At 42.5% G+C, this 21,952-nt stretch overlaps 1 protein-coding gene across 1 annotated transcript in view; it reads right to left on the bottom strand.

Moving 5' to 3' along the window:
• SLC27A2 (solute carrier family 27 member 2) overlaps positions 1 to 21,952 on the bottom strand; it is a 45,677-nt gene that overhangs the window by 4,640 nt on the left and 19,085 nt on the right. Inside the window, exons 5-8 of the mRNA XM_032343695.1 lie at positions 9,286 to 9,480; positions 5,780 to 5,870; positions 3,011 to 3,209; positions 1,095 to 1,192 (exon numbers count right to left, since the gene is read on the bottom strand). Coding sequence (XP_032199586.1) covers positions 1,095 to 1,192; positions 3,011 to 3,209; positions 5,780 to 5,870; positions 9,286 to 9,480 — 583 coding nt within the window. The remainder of the gene's footprint in view (positions 1 to 1,094; positions 1,193 to 3,010; positions 3,210 to 5,779; positions 5,871 to 9,285; positions 9,481 to 21,952) is intronic.

Here is a 21,952-nt window from a genome sequence, read left to right as displayed (position 1 = left end):
GCCCAGCATGCCGTGATCGTGGACAACAATGACATGCGTCCTTGTGTGAATTCAGCCTATGTTCCAACATCGGAGGAGTGTGCTGTACCCCTCATGCTCTGTGACCCGGGATGCAGCTGCACATCCCTTCGTGGCACTGCCATAGGGTTGGAGAGGAACAGGCAAGAGAAAGTCTCAAATATTCTTAAAAAAATTAAAGACAGCCCAAAGTCATGGGAAACCATCACAGCTCAGGAACTTTTGGATTTCCATTTGGAAAATAGGTGAGAATCCCAAATATTGAGTTCTGGGGGAATATTAATAACATCCCTAGCACCTTACATTTGGACAGTGATTTGCAGGTTTTAATTCTCTGTCATCTATAATGAAAATGATTTCTTCCCATGATGACACTCCTGGATCTATCTGGTAAACAGGTATTTAGTATTTATGTAGTTGAAATGAATGCGTTCTCTTGACAACCTCAACTGCAGGGCTGGTATTACCCCAAATTTTAGTGACTTGGTCAAAGTCAAACAGCCAGCAGGTACTGCAGCCAAGTTCCCAAAGTCAGAACTCAGCACTCCCCACTCTGCTGGCAGAAACAGATCCGCACATGAAGGCTTGGTGACCCTACTCTGTGTGATGATGATTCTGAAAACTCATGGGGTGGGCTGAAGTCAAGGACCTGTTTTAAAAGAAGTCTGGACAAAGTCCACTCCTTTTCAGTTTTTTTCTCCTAGCAATTCTACTTGTTTTTATTTGTGATTCCCGGTTCAGAGGCCAAGGTACCATTTCCCCGCCATCAAGCCTAAGGGGTGCCAAATGCAGTGTGGGACCATGCATCTTGGAGAGATCTGGCTTGCCTGAGAGCCCAAGGACAGCCGGGGAGCTGAACCACAGAAGGAGGCCAGGTTCAGATGTACTGACTTGGCTGATTTACAAGGGACCATAAACCAGACATCAGCCCCTTACTGCCAGGTGGCTGAAAGAGTTGTTCGACTCTCCAGCTGACAGGCAAAAGTGATGACGAACTTTGCTCTGGGGTTAAAACAATGTTCAGTAACTGTATGGGTTTAGGCATAAGGTTTAGATTTACAACATATTGTGCATACCTGGCACGGGCACTCCGTAAACATTTACTTCTTGGACGAAATCAACCAGTCCTACTATATCAGCAACTTCAGTGGTGGCCACGTTTTCCCCTTTCCAGCTGGAAGAAAAGGCAAGGTTAGCAGAGGTTACTGATGGTCCCTGGCCAGGGTGCCAGGACAGGGCAGGTGGTGTCGGCCCCAGACCTCTGGAGGGCGTCAGCACCTTTTTCCACTCTCTTCCCCCAGATGCCCCTGACTCAGTCATGGGAAGGCACCTTGCTTGAGAAACAAAAGACAAAGGCATAGAACTAAATAATAAAATGTGAAATTCCAACCTCACCACATGAAACCTGACACAAAGAATGGTGCTGTTCTAGTGTTGAAATACAGGTTTGGCCTGAGAAAGGCCCAGGAAATAAAAATAAGTCTCAATGACTTTTTGTTGTGTTTAGGTCTCTCACTTTTCTTACTGACTTTGGTTGCTATTTAATTCAATTTAATGGAATTTCATCCTTGTATTTCAGGGTCTCATGGCAAAGGGAAAGCTTTGAATGGGAGATATACTTTATTTGCAGGGAGGTTATAATGTGAGTGCCCAACCTGGGGCTACTTGTCCTCTTAATAAAGAATTAAAATTTGTCTTACATTGAAAAATTCTTTAGATCTCCCAGAAGTATCTTTTTAGTAACATGCAGGTGGCATAAAATCATGGTATGGATCCTGACTCATGGAATACTAGAGATGGGAGGGTCACTGAGGTCCCTATCTCTTTCTTTTTCTTCTTTAAGAGACAGGGTCTCGCTCTGCTGCCCAGGCTGGAGCGCAGTGGCTATTCATAGGGGCGATCCCACTACTGATCAGCACGGGAGTTTTGACCTGCTCTCTATCCCACCTGGGCCGGTTCCCCCCTCCTTAGGCAACCCGGTGGTCCCCCGCTCCCGGGAGGTCACCATATTGATGCCGACCTTAGTGTAGACACCCGATCGGCATAGCGCGCTACAGCCCAGAACTCCTGGGCTCAAGTGATCTTCCTGCCTCAGCCTCCCGAGTCGCTGGGACTACAGACATGCACCACCGCGCCTGGCAGGTCCTTATTTCATGGGTGAAGGGATCGGGCTTGAAAAAGGTTACCTGCCGTGATAGCACAGCTGGTCAGGAGGAGAGGTGAGCTTAGGCGCTTGGTTCTCATTCCTGTTTTTGTTCTTCCTACTGCAGCCATCCCTTCCTCATTCATTCATTCATTCATTCATTCATTCATTCATTCATGTGTGTTAAGCTCTGGGCTAGGTGCTGGGGGCGTGAACCAGCAGGCACAGGGCCTGACCTCAAGGACCTTACACAGGAAGCAAGCTGATTAAACCCAATGTCACAAGGCTGGGGGCCCATGCTGTGGTTGGGAATTAGTTTCATGGTCGTCTTGTAATGACCTCCAAACTTCATGGTGCTGACTCGGGTTTCTGTGGGAAACCACCTGGTTAGGGCTGGAGCGAGTGAGGGAGGGAGAAAAACAATTGGGGCTCAGAACACTCCACCTCCTCTTCAACCCATCAGCTCCACATGAGTTTGCCTTTGGTTTTACCTGAAGAAAGGCCCCATGATTGGAAACAGTGTGAAAATTCCTGGCTGTCCTACAAGTGTCTGGTAATAATGGAGGATAAAGGAGAGGAGTTGGACGAACTATGGGGTTTCAAAAGTTGGGCCCAAGTTTTCTGCCTTTTTCTTATCTGGTGTTGCTCAAGCAAGTTAACTGTGCATTGCAGAGTGACACTTTCTGTGTTTTGTTGCTTATTTTCTGGGAATACAGAAGGTTGAATGGTCGCACTGAGAGATAGAAGGAAAGGGAGCATCAGAGCCAAAGCAGAATGCAGTTCCAATTTAGGAGGCAGCCAAATTGTACATGTGTTAGTTTTTTGGCTCAATAATTCAGAGAAACCAACCGGAAAGTATCTCCAACTCGGTCGTGGAAGTAGATGAAATTGTCATGGTCAATCATTAAGAGATCTCCGCTATTGAAATAGAGGTCTCCTTTCTTAAAGACGTCTCTCAGTTTTTTCTTCTCTGTTTGAGTATTTCCTCCAGCATAGCCAGAAAAGGGTGTAAGTTGTGTTATTCTGCAAATGAGGAGTCCAACCTCGCCTAGGACAGAAGAGAGTAAACTGGTATTTTATCGGCTAGCAGCAGGCAAATTTTATTATTAACATTCTCCAGAAACTGTTGCCATATACTCAGAAAAGGACATCTTCACGTGTGGCCCTTAAACCTGCTGAAAGTACCATTTTAAATGTAATTTTATTTATTTAATTTTATTTTCAAATGCCATTTTTTAATGTTATAGGGCTTGGCATTAAGCCTGTCTTCCACAATGAAAAAATTAAAGACTTTACTTGTAATTAAAACACTCTCAGAAAAATGTAGTGCGATGTTCAGGTTGCATTTTCAGTTACCTTTATTAGAAATCATTTACAAAGCTGGCACAACATTGATCTCATTTTCCATGTACAGTAGTAACATTCCGATGCTTACCATTTTAATAATTTGCATACAGTATTTGGAATCAGTTTTTGAACTTGCAAATGGAAGATATTTTCTCCTTTACCTCAACCTTTCATTTTCCACAACCTAAGACAACTCCCAAGTGAAACATCCCTATCATTCTGTCTTAGTTTTATAGTATTTCCAAGACATAAACTTATAAAGTTCTCTTTCAATCTGTTTTGATTTGACCAAATGCACAGATTTTCTAAATTCTAGATCTTAAAACTCCGTATGTATCTGTTCCTCAAGTGGATCTTAAAATTCTTCCAAAAGTGACTGTGTTCAAATAATTCTTATCCCATTTTACAGAAGATATGCTTATCCCTCATGCGCATAACCCTAAGTCCTGCCAATGGACATTGCCCCAGTTATCAAATTAACCCCGGGCTGAAATTAGCATATATTTTTTTCAGACTACTCCCAGATTTTAAAATTTGTAATGAAATTGAAAATCATTGGTTCTCCTGTGCCTTTTCAAACTCTTGTAATTGGGTTTTGATCACATTTTATTTTAAAGAGGCTAACGCATGGCTTAAAATAATAAAATCTCCCTTCCAAGTACTAACCAGGCCCAACCCTGCTTAGCTTCTGAGATCAGATGAGATTGGGTGTGTTCAGGGTGTTATGGCCATAGACTTAAAACAATAAAATCTAAGTAACACCAAGCTAAGAAAATGCTTTTAAGAACCTATCCTTTTATATATTTATATTTATATATTTTATATATTTTTAAATATATAAAATATTCATATATTTTAATATATATATTTATATATTTATATTTATACATTTATATATTATATATATATTTATATTTATATATTTTTAAAGATTTTATTTATTTATTTATTTGAGAGAGACAGAGAGAGAGGGAGGGAGAGAGACAGCATGATGGGGGAAGGGTCAGAGGGAGAAGCAGACTCCCTGCAGAGCAGGGAGCCCTATGCAGGACTTGATCCTGGGACTTCAGGCTCATGACCTGAGTTGCTTAACCAACTGAGCCACCCAGGCTCCCCTCTGCCATTTATACTGAAGTGTGTGAAACCTGGCTTTAATAGGGGGTTTTGAGGCGCCTGCATGGCTCAGTTGGTTAAGCAACTGCCTTTGGCTCAGGTCATGATCCCAGAGTCCTGGGATTGAACCCCGCATTGGGCTCCCTGCTTGGTGGGAAGCCTGCTTCTCCGTCTCCCACTCCCTCTGCTTAAGTTCCCTCTCTGGCTCTCTCTCTCTCTCTGTCAAATAAATAAATAAATAAATAGAAATCTTAAAAAAAAAAAAAAGGGTTTTGGAAAATGCCGGGTAAACCCAGAGTAAGAGTGATAGAGGTCTTGAGAATTTTCAATTAACGGTTTTGCTTTTTTCATTCCTTGATAGAAATGTGAAAAAATGCCTAGCTTTGGAGCAAAATAACACAATGATAAGAAATGGTGAATGCAAGAGAACAAGAAAGAAAGAAACCAAGAAAACCAATCAAACAAACAAAACAACTGTTGCCATACAATCCATTGGCAACACGCTGGCTGTAGGAAGGGTCTCTTTCCATGCCCATGTGCATGTATATCCATACACATCATATACACATGTGTAGACACTGTACACACAAAGTACAGAATTCTATGTGGCCACATATTTGTAATTCTAAAAATGTTAGTATTTTACCGAATAATGATTTACACACATCATTAGACAAATGCACAGTATTTTAAGCTTGAAAGTGAAAGAAGACCCACTAAAGTGAACTAGATTTTGCAACCATCATTCCATATCCCTTTCCACAAAATACCTCACAGACAGGAAGTTGTTAAGCTAGGTTTCAAAGTATAACTATGCTACATGTAGTGGTAAATTAATACCTTTTGGAATTCCTGGAATTAATTATTTCTGAGGGTATTAAATAAGTCTCTTTTATTTCCCCACCCTAAAATTTTTTTTTTTTTAACCACGTATTCATTTTAGCAATTGTACGTTAGTTCTTTTTTTTTTTTTTTTTAACTTTTTTTTTTAAGAGCCTGATGCAGGGCTCAATCCCAGGACCCTGAGATTATGACCTGAGCCACAGGAAGAGGCTTAAACCACTGAACCACCCAGGTGCCCCTGTATGTTAGTTCTTAATAGTCACCAGATAATGGTAAAAAAAAAACCCAGGTTAACTGAACAGAACTCTCCCGTACCTTTGGGAACTCTGATGCAATATCCATTTCCATCTCGCATAGGCTCATCTTTCTCCACGTCATATTTAATCAGATCATAACTTATGACTTTCTAGAAAAATTAAAATACATAATTTTATTTTATTTTATTTACTTTTAAAGATTTTATTTATTTGAGAGAGAGCGAGAGAGCGTGCACACAGGAGAACAAGCATGGGGAGGGGTGGAGGCACAGGGAGAAGCAGACCCCTGCTGAGCAGGAAGCTGGACGCGGGACTCCATTCCAGGGCTCTGGGATCATGACCTGAGCTGAAGGCAGAGGCTTAACTGACTAAGCCAACTCGGAGCCCCCAAATATATCATTTTAAATATAAATTTCTTCACATCTTTCCCCTTTCATTGTGGCATGGCATACATTAAGTACAAAAAGTACATAAATCGTAAACACCCAGTTTGGTAAAATTACATATGGACACATCCATTTCACCACCACACAGACCAAGAAATAAAACACTTCCATATGCTGTCAAAGTCTCCTCTTGCCCTTTCTGTCATGTCCACTGCTATTCTAACTTACCACCATCAATTATCTTACACTTCAAATAAATGAGGTAAGGAGATAGAGTAGGTGCCCTTGTTCCTGCTTTCATTCTGTACAATGTCTGTAACTCGTCTAGCCACGCTGTTTTTTCCCCAATGGTTTATTTTTTATTGCCACGGGATTTCCCTTGTTTGAATACACCACAATTGATCTATCTTCCTGTTAATTGGCATTTGGACTGTTTCCAGTTTTAGACTTTTACAAATGATGATGTTGTGAACACTCTCTCACATGTGTTTTGGTAGACATATCACAAGGGGGTTTTAAAAACCTGTATGCCACTGTTAGATGTTTCACGTTTCCACATATTTTCCAATATTGTTAAGGCTCAGTGCTAGCATTATTTCATGCATGTGGCTATCAAATGATTAAAACTCCACCATTTTCACATATACATTTCAAAGACATAAGAACTTAAATTTATATAGTCCAGTAAGAGAAATAAACATATGATTTTCTCTACTAATATTCTCTACTCTTATTTCCTCTACTAAATCTGACAGTATTTAGAAGTAATTATTAGCCAGGAAGACTGTGTCCGCTTCAGATTTAAGTTTATATGATAAGTTAACCAGTCCTATGCCTCAATAGTAGCAGATAACCATTACAAAGCAAGTAGCATTCATAGTCTGCCAATGTTAGACCTTGTTTATTTGCAAGGGTGTAAAAAATTTGGGGCTGGTGCGTCATTGGGCTCTCTGCTCAGCAGGGAGCCTGCTTCCTCCTCTCTCTCTGCCTGCCTCTCTGCCTGCTTGTCATCTCTCTCTGTCAAATAAATAAAATAAAAAATCTTAAAAAAAAAATTGGGGGCTGGTAACTAATGTTTTTTTCCACATCAGTTGCAGGGTCATCTTCTCCCTCCTCCCACTTTTTTTTCTTCCAATTAAAAAAATACCGGGATGCCTGGGTGGCTCAGTGGGTTAAAGCTCTGCCTTCGGCTCAGGTCATGATCTCAGGGTCCTGGGATCGAGTCCCACATCGGGCTCCCTGCTCAGCGGGGAGCCTGCTTCCTCCTCTCTCCCTCTCTCTCTCTCTCTCTCTCTCTGCCTGCTCGTGATCTTTCTCTGTCAAATAAATACATAAAAAGTCTTATAAAAAAAACCCTTCTTGTTTAAAGCCGAAAAATTGACAATAAAACATGGTAATCAACGGATGAGAAGCCAAGAACTAAGTAATATATGGCACCAACTTCTAAGGGCCTCAGATCTGGTTTAAAACGAGTTTCCCTGACACTTGTCTTTTTTGAGGGTCAGTAGTAATGACATGGATGTCTTGTACCATGTCTCAATCAACTCAGCCTCCTATCCTTTCTTGTTCTGAGTTGCATTCGACCTGGGTACCTGAGGTTTCGGCTGCTGCGGGTTGAACTGAAGCTAGCTAGAGAAGACTGACCTTACCAGTGGGGGGTAATAAATGGATTCTGAGCTCTGTGGCAGTGCTGCCCTGTAAAATTTTCAGCTATGACGGAAATGCTCTATATTTGAACTGCCCAACACAGTAGCCATGAAACACATGTGGCTACTGAGCATGTGAAACGTGGCTGGCGAGAGGGAAGCACTGAATTAAAAATGTCATTTACATCATTGAAATAGAAATGGCCACATATAGCTAGTGGCCACTGAGCCAGATGGCACAGGCGTGGAGAACGGTGGCAGGACCTGTGTCGCATAGACGTGGCTGTCAGTGTCTGAGAGGTTCCAGGGGCTTGAGAATGCCTTGAGATAAGGCCAGAATGTGAGGAATGGGATGATAATAAGCACAAGAGCTATAGCTAATAATTGTTCACAGCTATTATATGACAGGCATTGGGCTATAGCCTCTAAGGACTTTTTTCCCAAGCTATTTAATTCTTTCAATAACCCTTTCCCCTCATTATAAATACAGAGTTTGGGCCAGATGCACTAGGCTCTACATTTTCTCTTTTTATCTTTGTTTTGCAAACAATGAAAGGGAGGCCTAAGCAACAGAAGTGACTTGCTCAAGGTCGCCCAGTCAGTATGCAACGTGCTGAAATTTGATCTCTCGAGGCCCAGCTCTTATGCACACAAATTGCTGTCCTTTGTCCTCTGAGGATTAGCCCATCCTGTTGCCTGGGAGCTCTGGTGTCACCGTTCAGGGCCAGGCAGGAAGGGCTGCCAGTGGAGTAGTGACAGCTGGGACTGCTCTAGCCAGCGGAGACTCAGGCTTCGCTGAAGATTCCTGGGATTGTTGAAAGACGGGATCACCTGGAAGACTGACTGCTCAAACACAAAAAAGGCAAAGAGACCGTCTGGAGACACCAGACAATAAACACCTGAGTGGAAGCAGAGACTGCTGTGGGAGCTGGCTGGAAAATAACAACTAGCATTCTGGTGGAGTCATCGGGGAAATACGAATGTTTGTGAAATGCCAGAGCCGGGGCACGTTCCAGTTCTCTGGGAGGTCCAAATGGTGGTTCTGAATCCTGGCGTCACAGCTTTTGGCAAACACTGATGTGGGTGCCCTGCCCCAGAACCATGGGACCCAGAGCTCAGGGGGTGGCACCCTGCCCCTGTAGGTGTACAAAGGTCCCCCGGTCACTGTGAGACACAGGACCATGAGAGAGAAACACCCCATTTCACAGTGTGCGGTCAGCTTACCCAACCAGTAGGCTTCCGGTATTTGGTCATCTACACTCATAAATGCATTGGGAATATTGCGCAGAAGTTGCAGGTAGCAAAGGCGTAATAGGTTGTTATTACAAGAAATTGAGATTTAAAAAATGAAAGGACCCTGTCACTTTGCATTCACTGTCATAGAGAATGAGCAGACCCTCTCTTGGAGACACGGATCGACCATGGCTCTGATGCGGTACGAGTTTCTAAGAACATTGTCATGACACAGCTTTTAAGAAGTCTCTGTATTCTGAAAGGCAGTCCCGTACGCTTTCATCTTTCAATGTACTTACTTTCTGTAGGTAGTTCACTCTCCCGACAGCACCGATTTTTCTCGTATAATTCATAAAGGCAATATTGCCTTCAGTGGCAGCGTAGAACTCATAAATGTGAATGTCCCCAAATCTCCTGATGAATTCCCTCCACACGTCTGCTCGCAAGCCGTTTCCTATGGCCAGTCTCACTTTATGGACACGATCATTTGGTTTCTGTGGCAGGGGAAGGAGAGACCAAATTAAACCCTCTCTGGAGACTGCACTTATATACTTGTAATCGCCATTACATTTCTACACATTTATGTTGGTTATGGATTCACCTCTTAGTGCACGCCTTTTCTGTTACTCACACCCCATCACGCCCCCTCCTCGCCAACCCACATGGTTTGGGCTGACAGCTGGAACTCCGATTTCATAACCCAAACACTTGTGTTTTCCTATTTTGATTTTTAAGAGGTAAGGTGAGATAATTTGATAGAACTAAAGGAGGCTAACATTTAATCCACATCCACTCTGAAGCTAGAACAAGGTACTGTCTTCTTGATGGGGCTGGTGAATCTCAGTGAACTACCAAAGAGGAGGGTTCACATGGGAAAGATCTATCAAAGGCTCACAACCGTCTTCACTTGACAGGGAAGAAGAAAACTGGGAACACAGTGTAAGGAGAGAGACTGATTTTCTACAGAGTGATTACTGTTAGGGTCTCAGGGGTGGAGAGAGGATTTTTTTTTTTTTTTAAAGATTTTATTTATTTGAGAGAGAGTGAGAAGGCGAGCATGAGTGCGGGAAGGGAGGGAGTGGGAAAAGCAGGCTCCCCACTGAGCAGGAAGCTGGGTTAGGGGCTTGATTTGGGGTTTGATCCCAGAACCCTGGGATCATGACTCAAGCCAAAGGCAGACACTTAACTGCTGGAGCCAGCCAGGCGCCTCTGGAGAGAAGACACATGATCATGTCCTCATTTCACAGACCCAGAGGTCACAAAACCAGGTAAAGCGGAACCACGACGATGAAAATGTCCCAGGGGGACTGGGAAGGGGAAGAGAGAGAGGAAGCTGGCTCCCAGTTGCCTTGGGTGGCCTGGGAGGAATACATTTTGCTATAAATAAAAATCACAAAGGAAAAATTTTTTTGAGTGTAAGATCTGAAAGGAGCGCTTGTGTCCACGGGAGAGGTGGAGTTAGGACCCGGTTGCTTTCCATTCAACCATAATCGCTTGGGAGGCCCCTACAAATATGTCCAAATCTGTAGTAATTTCAATGATATTTTATACCAATAATGCAATTTATATCCTCTAGGAGATCACAGTCTGGTGGTGGGAGAGGAGGGTAAACAAGTATAATTTTAGTAAACAAGTATAATTTTAACCTGCAAATTCTGTAATTCTATGACCTTTAACAGGAAATGTAATGGAATGGGTGAAAGTGCCTGGTAACCAGACCTCTCACGTCAAATGTTAAGTTCTTGGATTGGACAACAAATTTGCTTAAGAGGGCAAAGCTTCTGAAGAGCATTTCTTACCTTATTTCCTATTCTGTGAAATCACTCTGAAGTTATTTTGGGATAAGAGTTCCTCTTGGAAAAGAGCTGTTGGCATTGAGAGACTGGCGGTTCTCTGGTAAGGGGAGGGCATTTGATAAGATAGATAAAAACCAAACCAAAACAAAGCTTGAATTGAGTTCCACGTGAGAAGGAGGCAGTGGGTCAGGGGAGCAGTATAGATAGATGCCTTTCATTTTCGAGTACTTGTTGGTGAAAAGTCAGGTGGTGAAGTGTTCTCAGGAGTCCTAACCAACAAAGTGGACAGATACCGGTTTTTGTAAAAACTGGGTCCCTTGTGTGGCCTTCTGAGGAGGAAATGTGTGTAGAGTCCAGGGGTCTCATGCTAGTAGCATGAACTTCGACATTCTGACTGAGCGGGAACCTATTCTCTTAACCAGCAAGCTAGATCATAGGTTACAGAATCTATAGATCTTCCTCGATTTCTGATGGCATTACATCCCAATAAACCCACCATAAATTAATAATGTCCTAAGTAAAAAATGCTTTTTATTCACCTACTCTACCGGACATTATAGCTTAACCTAGCATCCCTTAAGCGTGTTCAGAACACGTACATAAGCCTACAGCTGGGGGCACCTGGGTGGTTCAGTGGGTTAAAGCCTCTGCTCAGTGGGTTAAAGCACTGGGATCGAGCCCCACATTGGGCTCTCTGCTCGGCGGGGAGCCTACTTCCTCCTATCTCTCTACCTGCCTCTCTGCCTACTTGTAATCTCTGTCTGTCAAATAAATAAATAAAAATCTTTTAAAAAAATTAAAAAAAAATAAGCCTACAGCTGGGCAAAGCTCCAGCACAAACCCTACTTTATAATATTTTATTGAAGATGTCAGGTAATTGATTGAATACTGTACTGAAAGTGAGACACAGAATGGTTGTCTGGGTCTCGGCTGTTCACCCTCATGACTGTATGGCTGACTGGGAGCTGTGTCTCACTGCGGCTGCCCAGCCTCACGAGAGAGGAGCAGAGTATCTATTGCTAGATGGGAAAAGATCAAAATTCAAAACTCGGCATATGGCTTCTACTGAGTGTGTACCACTTTCACACCACGGTAAGGTAAAAAAAAAAATCATAGGCGGAACCATCATAAGTTGGGGACTATCTGTATTCCCTTTTAGAAATTGAAAGTACCTAGAAGCAGGGAGACCATATGCCTGGTTTGTCAGGGCCAGTCCTGGTTTATGCCCGTGGTCCTGATGTACTTATTTTTTTTTTTTTTAAGATTTTATTTATTTGTCAGAGAGAGAGAGGGAGAGAGAGCGAGCACAGGCAGACAGAAAGGCAGGCAGAGGCAGAGGGAGAAGCAGGCTCCCCACCGAGCAAGGAGTCCAATGTGGGACTTGACCCCAGGACGATGGGATCACAACCTGAGCCGAAGGCAGCTGCTTAACCAACTGAGCCACCCAGGCGTCCCCCTGATGTACTTATTAATTATACTCCTTTCACTCCCGAGTGTCCCCTTCCTTTCACTCCCAAGTGTCCCCTTTTAGACAGAGAATTGGAGGGTCACCCTTCCACAAGGCACTCTTCCCAGTTGAGGATTGTCAGCTTTTCAGAGATTACCCTTGCCTCCCACACTGCTGTCCCTCACTGCCCCTCCAGGAACAAAACATCATAAATATTCGAAGAATACTGACTTTGGCTCTAAAAAATAACGTCCTGACCTGGAGCTAACCTGGAGCTAACCTGCTCCCAGGCCTGTGTGAGAAGCTCCAAAGTAGCATTCCAGTGTGTAAACCCGAGACTTGACTAAATTCACGTGCAGCCCGTAATCACCCTCTTAGATCATTTCCTTTTCTGATGGGTGGTGAACGTTGCTCTCCCCCATGGGATTATAAACTCCTCTGAGGCCAAGTGGATCTCTATTTTGTCGGCCATGCCTGCACCTGGACTCTGCATACAGTCCAATCACTGCAATCAAAGGAGAAACCTCCACTCGGAAGCCCTCAAGCTTTCTGTTGGATAGTTAATGGTCCGGACATCAGCCCAAGGGCAGGCAGCCCAAAGGCAGTCTAGGGCACAGCAGGCGGCAGGTGCCTTGGGTGTCTGGGCAATAGGCCAGCCTGCCTCACAGGTGCAGCTGTCACCTGGGGGTGGCAGTTAGCTGGGATGAGAGTCACAATACCACGAGCTCGGTTTTCCTCATGAACTGAGGGATCTCATTACACCAGCAGAAGGGATTAAGGCTGTAAGCTGGAGGTGTTTGTGTGTACCAGCTGGGAGATCCTGGAACCTTCTGCCATGTCTGGTTCTCACCCAAGTTTTCCTTGCCCCTGGCTGAGCATACCGGTGTGATTTGAGTTTTCCTTGCCTGTAGGAGAAACCGTGTTTCCTTATCATCAAATTCACTCCTCAAGGGAGCTGTATTTTAGGTCAAGAATCATCTGCTTGTTTAACAGAGATCAAACTTTTGATTCCACATGAGAGAGGTGAGGGCACATGCAAGCACCCGGGGGGACTGAAATCCACACTAGGATTTGATGACTAAAGGATGAGAGGTTCGGGTGTCCAGAGAGGAATGAAAAGCACCAGGTAAACAGAAAACTTTCATCGAGGGTCTTACTACTATGTGCCTGGGTGGCTCCATCAGTTAGACGTCTGACTCCTGACAGCTCAGGTCTTGATCTCAGGGTTGTGAGTTAAACCCTGCATTAGGCTCCATGTTGGGTGTGCAGCCTACTTAAAAAAAAAAAAAAAAAAAAAAAATTTGCCTCAATTACAGTTCAGGAATCAGAGTCTCAAAAAGATGAAAATAGTTTGCTGTAGATCACATAGGTAGCAACATAGTTCTCCAAGATTCAAATCCAAATGCATGTGACTTCAGAGAGAATGTTTTTCCTTGGTTCGGGAAAAAAAAAAAAAAAAAAGTGGCACATATGCAGTTTACATTCTAACAGTCCAAGCACTGAAAGGTTTTTAAATGGTGGTTGCTGTCTCCTCTCTACAACCTGGAGGCTTACACTGTCCACTCTTGTAATCAGTGCCATTGTCACTCTTGAAATCAGTGCCAATCCAATGTCAACGTCTTCCTCTTCTCTCCGGCTTCAAAATTACATGCTTAGACTGCTATCTTTTGATTAATCAATTTTAGATGTTATTTGTTGACTTTCTATTGTGCTGGAAGAAGTTGAAGCTCTCTATCATTCTCTTCAGTTTTTCCAATATCGCAGTTTTTAGTTAACTCAAGATGCAGTGCTCACATTTTGCTCATCATACACTACTGATGAGCCAAGGAATACACTCTGATCCAGTTATTGAGGCAATTTTTATTTTTCCTGCAACTCACTGCCACCTACCCATTTGCTTTGTTTTCTTTTTCTATTCACAGGTCTTTCCTCATCACTCAACAGCCTGGAAATACAATGTTCTTCGTGATGAAATCCACCAGATGCTCTAATTTCCTTTTCCCTTTATGCTTTCCTGTTAGCCCTCTGCTCCAATCTGGACTGGTTGTTCTCCAGGCCTGGGGATCCCTTTCCCTCTCTCTCCTGGCTCCTCAGCTCTCTCTTCTCATTCTCTTGTTTGCATGGAGCACTTTCTCTAGTAACTTCCTAAGGAGGGTGTATAGGAGGAAAGCCATTTTGAGATTTTGAAATGTTTGAAAATGTTCTTACTGTATACTTGATTGATGATTGATAATTTGATTGGATATAGAATTCTAGATAGGCAGTACTTTTTACTAAGAATTTTGAAGACATTGATCTTTTGTCTTCTAGCTTGCAGTACAGTTGTTGCCAAGTCAAATGTTACTCTTACAGACTCTTTCCTCTCTGTCTCTCTTTTTTAGTAGTTTTACATTTCATCCTGGTGTTTAAAATTTTTAAGTTGCACTCATTTCATTGGGTACTCACTTGGCTCTCTCAATTTGTCCTTCAGCTCTGGGAAGTTTTCTTTCCTTTTTTCCTTTTTTTTTTAAATTTTAAAAAGCTGTTTCTCTTAAGCATTTTTTTTTCAGATAGGTTGACCATTACTGTTTTCATTTCACTTTCAAGAAATATTATTGTTATTATTATTATTTTTTAAAAAGATTTTATTTATTTATTTGTCAGAGAGAGATAGAGAGCGAGCACATGCAAACAGAGTGGCAGGAAGAGACACAGAGAGAAGCAGGCTTAGAAATAAGTCAGTTGGAGAAAGACAACTATCATATGATCTCCCTGATATGAGGAAGCGGAGATGCAATGTGGTAGGTAGGAAAAGAATAAATGAAACAAGATGGGATCAGGAGGGAGACAATCCATAAGAGACTCTTAGTCTCACAAAACAAACTGAGGGTTGCAGGGTGTGTGGAGGGGGAAGGTGGGTAGGGAGAGGGAGGTGGGGTTATGGACATTGGGGAAGGTTTGTGCTATGGTGAGTGCTGAGTGCTGTGAAGTGTGTAAACCTGGTGATTCACAGACCTGTACCCCTGGGGCTAATAATACATTATATAATAATTAAAAAATTAAAAAACATTAAAAAAGAGTTGGATACTTAACTGACTGAGGCTATTGCCTGTAGGTTCTGCACTGTTCCATGACAGGGTAGTTCTACCTGAGAATTAGACTTCTAGATTCTTTTGCCTACAAGCATAAACTGGCTACTGGAGTTCTAGAAGCTGTGCAAGGGAAGGGCACTGGCACCCTCTCTAGTTAATAAGTAGATATTTACTCAATCTCTGTTTTCAGTGTTTCACCCCTGCCCGCCTCCTCTTGTAGGGTCCTTGATTTCAGAGCTCTTCTAGGTGTTCTCCAGAGAATAAACCTCCAGTCTACCACAAGGGTGGGAGAGGGGAGCAGAGGTTTAGGAATTTTTTACACAGATTTTCCAAAATCCTCCTGTTTTCAAGCTTGAAACCTCAGTCCATCTCTAGTTGTATTTGGTGCCTCTGATTTCTCAGGTTTCAGGAAGTCAATCAACTTCCTTCTTGTTGGTACCAGCTTCTTAGCTTTCACCTCTCTCAATCCCATGATGTCAGTGGCCTTCATCTTTCAGTTCTCTAAACTATGTAGTTTCCTGTTGCAATGTCTCTTAGTTTCTCTTTGTTTTGGGGAGATTTTTAAGAAATGAAAAAACAGAGGCATTCACCATCTTAGAAAAATTCTAGTCCCGGGCGCCTGGGTGGCTCAGTTGGTTGTGCCACTGCCTTCGGCTCAGGTTGTGATCCCGGAGTCTCGGGATTGAGTCCTGCAGTGGGCTCCCAGCTCTGCGGGGAGTCTGATTCTCCCTCTGACCTTCTCCCCCCTCAACTCTCTCTCCCTCTGTCAAATAAATAAATAAAATCTTAAAAAAAAAAAAAGAAAAATTCTAGAGTCCCTTATCTTTTTTTTTTTTTTTTTAAAGATTTTATTTATTTATTTGAGAGAGGGAGAGAGAGAGAGAGAAGGAGCAGAGGAAGAGGGAGGGGCAGAGAGAGGGGCAGAGGGAGAAACAGACTCACTATTTAGCAGGGAGATGGACACGGGGCTCGATCCCAGGACCCTGAGATGATGACCTGAGCTGAAGGCAGACACTTAACTGACTGAACCACCCAGGCACCCCACCAGAGTCCCTGATCTTAACAACTAATATGCTATACTTCTGTGTGGATCCCCTAGGACAAAAGAAAACCCCCAGTGACAGGAATGAAAGGAAGAAGATCCATTTTTCTGCTCTACAGAGAGGGCTTTCTCCCTCCAGTGCATCTTCTCACTGAAGCCAAAGGGACTGTCTAAAAACATTGTCTCCCCATCAGTCTTCCATGGAAGGTCCTTCCATGCTTTGTCATGTTCACATTTAAGTCTCAGCATAGCAAAGCCCTTGTCACCTGGCCCCATCATCCAGTCTGCCTCCTGCTACACTGCTTGCAGCTCCCAACATGCCAGTCCTTCACTCCACTCTGCACAACCTGTTCCAGGGAACCAGAAGCCCTTCTTTCATTGCACGGCTGGTAAGTTTCTCTGTACCCCTCGAAACTCACCTTCTGTGGTAAACCTTCTCTGATTCTGCTCTCTTTACCTCTTTCATTTTTCTGCTTTCCTTTCCCTTTTTTGCCCTGCCCCAGCTTGCCCCTGAGAGGTCAAACTGGTCACTGTCTACTCTGCGCTGCTAAATACCATCCACTCTATATTCTGTCAGAATGGAGGTGATGCAGAGACAGACATGTGAGGTTGGGAGCTTATCTAATTTTGGAGGGAAGGCAGATGACTCGAGGAGGTAACAGTAGGGAAGTAAGTTGAGCCTATTCAGCGGTCTCGGAATTCTGATCGTTCTTATTTCCCCTTCCAAATACCATGACTTCTATGTGTGGCCCCTGGCACTCTTTTCTGGTTCCCTTTTCCTTCTCCCTCTCCTCCCCCTGCCCTGATCATACATACACTTGGCAAGCAGTACAAAGCCTCATTTAGACCCATTCTGTGGCTTAGCCCTGAACTGGAGTAGAGAAACACTGAGCTTTAGCAGTACCTTGTTCCAATAAATTTATCTTTTTCCTAAATGGCACTGCTGTTTAAGCAAATACACAAAACAAAATGGGAGATGACAGCTGCATGCTGAACCCGACTGGACTTCCACAATAAACAGGTATTCTGGACGCTAAGGCCCATACGTAACAATGGAAGACAGGTAAGATGGATCAAGATATTTCTATAGCAACACTGTAAAAGCACTAGTCAGCAGCTTTGTTATCCAAGCCCCACTCAACTTTAGATGAGCGTGATTGACTCATTTGAATGTCCTCTCATTTCTTCCTTCCCACCCGTGGAGCAGAATTTTCTCTGATTCATTTGATGATAGATATGGAGCACCTACTAGGAGGTACACATTCTTAGGCACTGAAGATGATGATGATAATGGCTACTCTTTGTTGATTATTTACTAAGCATCAGGTATTTTGTTCGGTACTTTCTTAATCATCTCGTTTTTGTCTTCACAGCCCCCTATGAAGTAGGTACTATTGTTTACCCTGCTGGAGGACAGGAAAGTGAGAGAGAGTTTAACTGTCCCGTTCACATGGTCATTGGTTTCAGGCCTGGTGACCCCTGAGTCTTGGCTCTTAAGCACTACATTCTTCGCTTGAGCCAAATCTGAATTCCTATGCTAAGGGTAGCTGGCGACATGTCTCCCCAGTCTTCTGTTCTATCAAAGGAGCTAGTGACAAACTGAGGATTTTGGAGGGGAAGGGAATGGGGGACTGGGTGAGCCTGGTGGTGGGTACTAAGGAGGGCACATATTGCATGGAGCACTGGGTGTGGTGCATAAACAATGAATCTTGGAACACTGAAAAAATAAATTAAAAAAAAAAAAAAAAGAAGGACCTACTGAATAGGATTAAGACAAGGGACAAGCAGAGGAGCCTCCACCTCCCTGACATTGTTCCAGGGTTTCTTGAGAAGCAGTGCCATGTCTGTGGACGGGGGTTATTTGGTTTATCTACTGGGCTGAGGCAGGAGTTTCCTCCCTAACACCCACTGCTTGGGGTGGGGGGTGTTAGCCCCTCCAGTGATGGCCTATTCTAGACAGCTCTAAGGATGCAAAACTTCCTGATTACATTGGTCCAGAGCCTTCCACCACCAGTTCTAGTTCTTTATCCACGTTTGTTTGAGAAGTCCTTTTGATGCAATCTTTCTTTAAGCTCCTTTAAATCCATAGAATTTGGGTCATCTATCGTGACCTATTTTTTAAAAATTATGGTTAAATATGCATAACAAAATTTCCTATCCTGCCCATTTTAAAATGTCCGAGTCAGTGGTACTAAATACATTCACATTGTTGTGCAGTCACCACCACTATCCATCTCCATAACTCTTTCATCTTGTCAAACTGAAACCCTGTACCCATTAAACAAGAATTCCCTGTGCTCCCCCGCTCCTGTCCCCTGGCAACACACCACTCTACCTTTTGTCTTTATGATTTTGACTACTCTATGTACCTTGTATACATGAAATCATACAGCATTTGCCTTTTTGTGATTGGCTATTTTTCACTTAACACTGGGTTCACTTGTGTTACAGCACACTGCAGCACTCCCTTCCTTTTGAAGGCTGAGTAATATTCCACTCTGTATACATACCACACTTGCCTACCCATTCATCCATTCTTGGGCACTTGGGTTGTTCCCACATTTTAGCTATTATGAATAATGCTGTTATGAACATGAATATACAACTATCTCTTTGAGAACCTCCTTTCAATTCTTTTGGGCATGGTACCCAGAAATGGAATTGATGAATTACATAGTAATTTTATTTTTCATGTTTTGAGGAACTGCTGTACTGTTTTCCACAGTGGCTGAACCAGTTACTTCCCACCCACAGTGCATGCAGGTTCTAATTTCTCCACATCCTCATCAACGCTTGTTGTTTGCTCTGTGTGTGTGTGTGTGTGTGTGTGTGTGTGTGTGTGTTTAATAGTAGCCATCCTAATGAGTATGAAGTGGTATTTTACTATAGTTATGATTTGCACTTCCCTAATGATTAGTGATGCTGAACATTTTTTCATGCTCTTGTTGGCCATTTGTATATCTTCTTTGAAGAAATGTCTATTCAAGTATTTTGCCTATATTTGTATCAGGTTGGTTGGTTTTTTTTTTTATTAAAGTTTAGGAAGTCTCTATACAATCTGAATATGAATCTCTTCCAAGATATATGATTTGCAAATATTTTCTCCCATCCTGTATGTTGCCTTTTACTCTGTTGATAGTGTCTTTTGAGGCACAGAATTTTGAAAGTTTTATGAAGCCCACTTTGTCTATTTTTTCTTTTGATACCTATGCCTTCGGTGTCACATTCAAGAAATCAGTGCCAAATCCAATGTCATAAAGTTCTGTTTTATGTTTTCTTCCAAGAGTTCTATTATTTTAGGTCTTAAATTAAGTGTTTTGTTTTGTTTTTGAGACAGAGAGAGAGAGAGAGAGGGAGCAAGGTAATGGCAGGGGCATATGAAGATAGAGAATCTCAAACAGGCTTCATACTCAGTGCTGAGCCCAGCATGGGACTCCATCTCACGACCTTGAGATGATGACCTGAGCTGAAATCAAGAGTCGGATGGATGCTTAACCAACTGAGCCACCCAGGTACCCCTAGGTCTTTTTTCCATTTTAGATAGTTTTTGTACAAGCATGTTAGATAAGGGTCCAACTTCATTCTTTTGGGTATTCAGTTTTCCCAGGACCATTTGTTGAAATTTGTTGAAAAATTGTCCTTTCCCCAATGAATAGTCTTGGAAACCTTGTCAAAAATCATTTGGCAATGATTAACATTGACAAGGGCTTACTTCTGGGCTCTCTATTCTATTTCACTGGTCTATACGTCTGTCTTCATGTTAGTACCATATTGTTTTGATTACTATAGCCTTGTAGTAAGTTTTGAAATTAGGAAGTGTAAATCCCCCAGTTTCATTCTTTTTCAAGATTGCTTTGCGGGTGCCTGGGTAGCTCAGTGGGTTAAAGCCTCTGCCTTCAGCTCAGGTCATGATCCCAGGATCCTGGGATCGTGTCCCACGTCAGGCTTTCTGCTCAGCGGGGAATCTGCTTCCCTCTCTCAATGTTTCTGCCTGCCTCTCTGCCTACTTGTGATCTGTCTGTCAAGTAAATAAATAAAATCTTAAAAAAAAAAAAAAGATTGCTTTGGCTATTTGGGGTCCCTTGAGGGTCCATATGAATTTTAGGTTAGGTTTTCTTCTGTATTAACAAAATATGTCATTGGGATTTTGATAGGGATTGCATTGAATCTATAGGTCTCTTTGGGTAGCAGCATTATTTTAACAATATTAAATCTTCCAATCTGTGAACATGGGGTGTGTTTTCATTTATTTATGTCTTCTTTAGTTTCTTTCATCTATGTTTTCTAGTTTTTATTATACATGTCTTTCACCTCCTTGGTTAAGTTCATTCTTAAGTATTGTATTCTTTTTCATGTTAGTGTTTTCGTAATTATCTTTTAGATTGTTCATTGTTAGTGTATAGAAATACAACAGATTATTGTGTGTTGACTCTATATCCTGCTACTTTGCTGAATTCATTTATTAGTACTAACAGTTTTATTGTCTTAAGGATTTTCTTAAATAAGCTTATATTATTTTTAAAGTCTTTGACTGAAGGTTTCTGAAGGTTTTTCTTTCTTTCTTTTTTTTTTTAAGTAACATTGATCATTCTTTATACTTCTCATAAGTATTTTTTTTTAAAGATTTTATTTATTTATTTGACAGAAATCACAAGTAGATGGAGAGGCAGGCAGAGAGAGAGAGGAGGAAGCAGGCTCCCTGCTGAGCAGAGAGCCCGATGCGGGACTCGATCCCAGGACCCTGAGATCATGACCTGAGCCGAAGGCAGCGGCTTAACCCACTGAGCCACCCAGGCGCCCCTTCTCATAAGTATTTTGAAGACAACCCAGAACTGAGGGGTAGGGGAGGAGCAAGAGCTAATAGAAATTCTGTATCTTCTAGATTTGAGATCATCTGTGAATTATACAATAAGTCATAATATATTTTGAAGATAGAAATCCCCAATCAAATTTTAGTTTTCAGCATCTGAAACAACGTTATGAAGAAGGAGAAAGGTGGAAGTGTTTATATGTGTGAGTGTGTGTAAGCCTGAAAGAGTTACACAAACATGTTTATTTTCCTCAAGTCTACACACCCTCCCCCAGGAGACTTCTAACTGACAAAGGGGGCTTTTAAGGCAGAGAAGAAAAGCCAAACAGAAGGGCCCCATATGGATTTCTGAGTTTTAATAGTGAAGCATGCAATCTTGAGGGCCAGATGGGATACTAATGTGAAAAAAATTCAATAATGACTTCAACAGAGATTTCTGTGAGAAAAGTCCTAATCCAGTTCACAGCTAATTATGACTCTCACGAAGCTGGCGAATCTGCTGCCCAGATCAGAAGAATATGTGCTAAGTCTAAGCATCCCAGGGGAACTGTATACCTCTCTAAAGTTAGTCATACATCTTTGAGGGGCCAGAATTTAGAGGTTCATTCAGTGAAGTTTGTTGATACATCAAATATGCCACACACAGATCTCAGGGCTAGAGGTCTGGCAGCAAATGAAGCCCCTGGTGCATGGAACTTTCATGCAACTGGGGGAGACAGACAATAGTCACATAAACCTGTCCTATGTCAGGAGGTACAGTCCTATGATAAGCAGTCACCCATGAGATGAATGGTAAGGGG

This window comes from Mustela erminea, chromosome 5 (genome assembly GCF_009829155.1).
Source record: "Mustela erminea isolate mMusErm1 chromosome 5, mMusErm1.Pri, whole genome shotgun sequence".
Taxonomy (NCBI): domain Eukaryota; kingdom Metazoa; phylum Chordata; class Mammalia; order Carnivora; family Mustelidae; genus Mustela; species Mustela erminea.
This window is presented reverse-complemented; position numbering and strand designations above follow the sequence as displayed.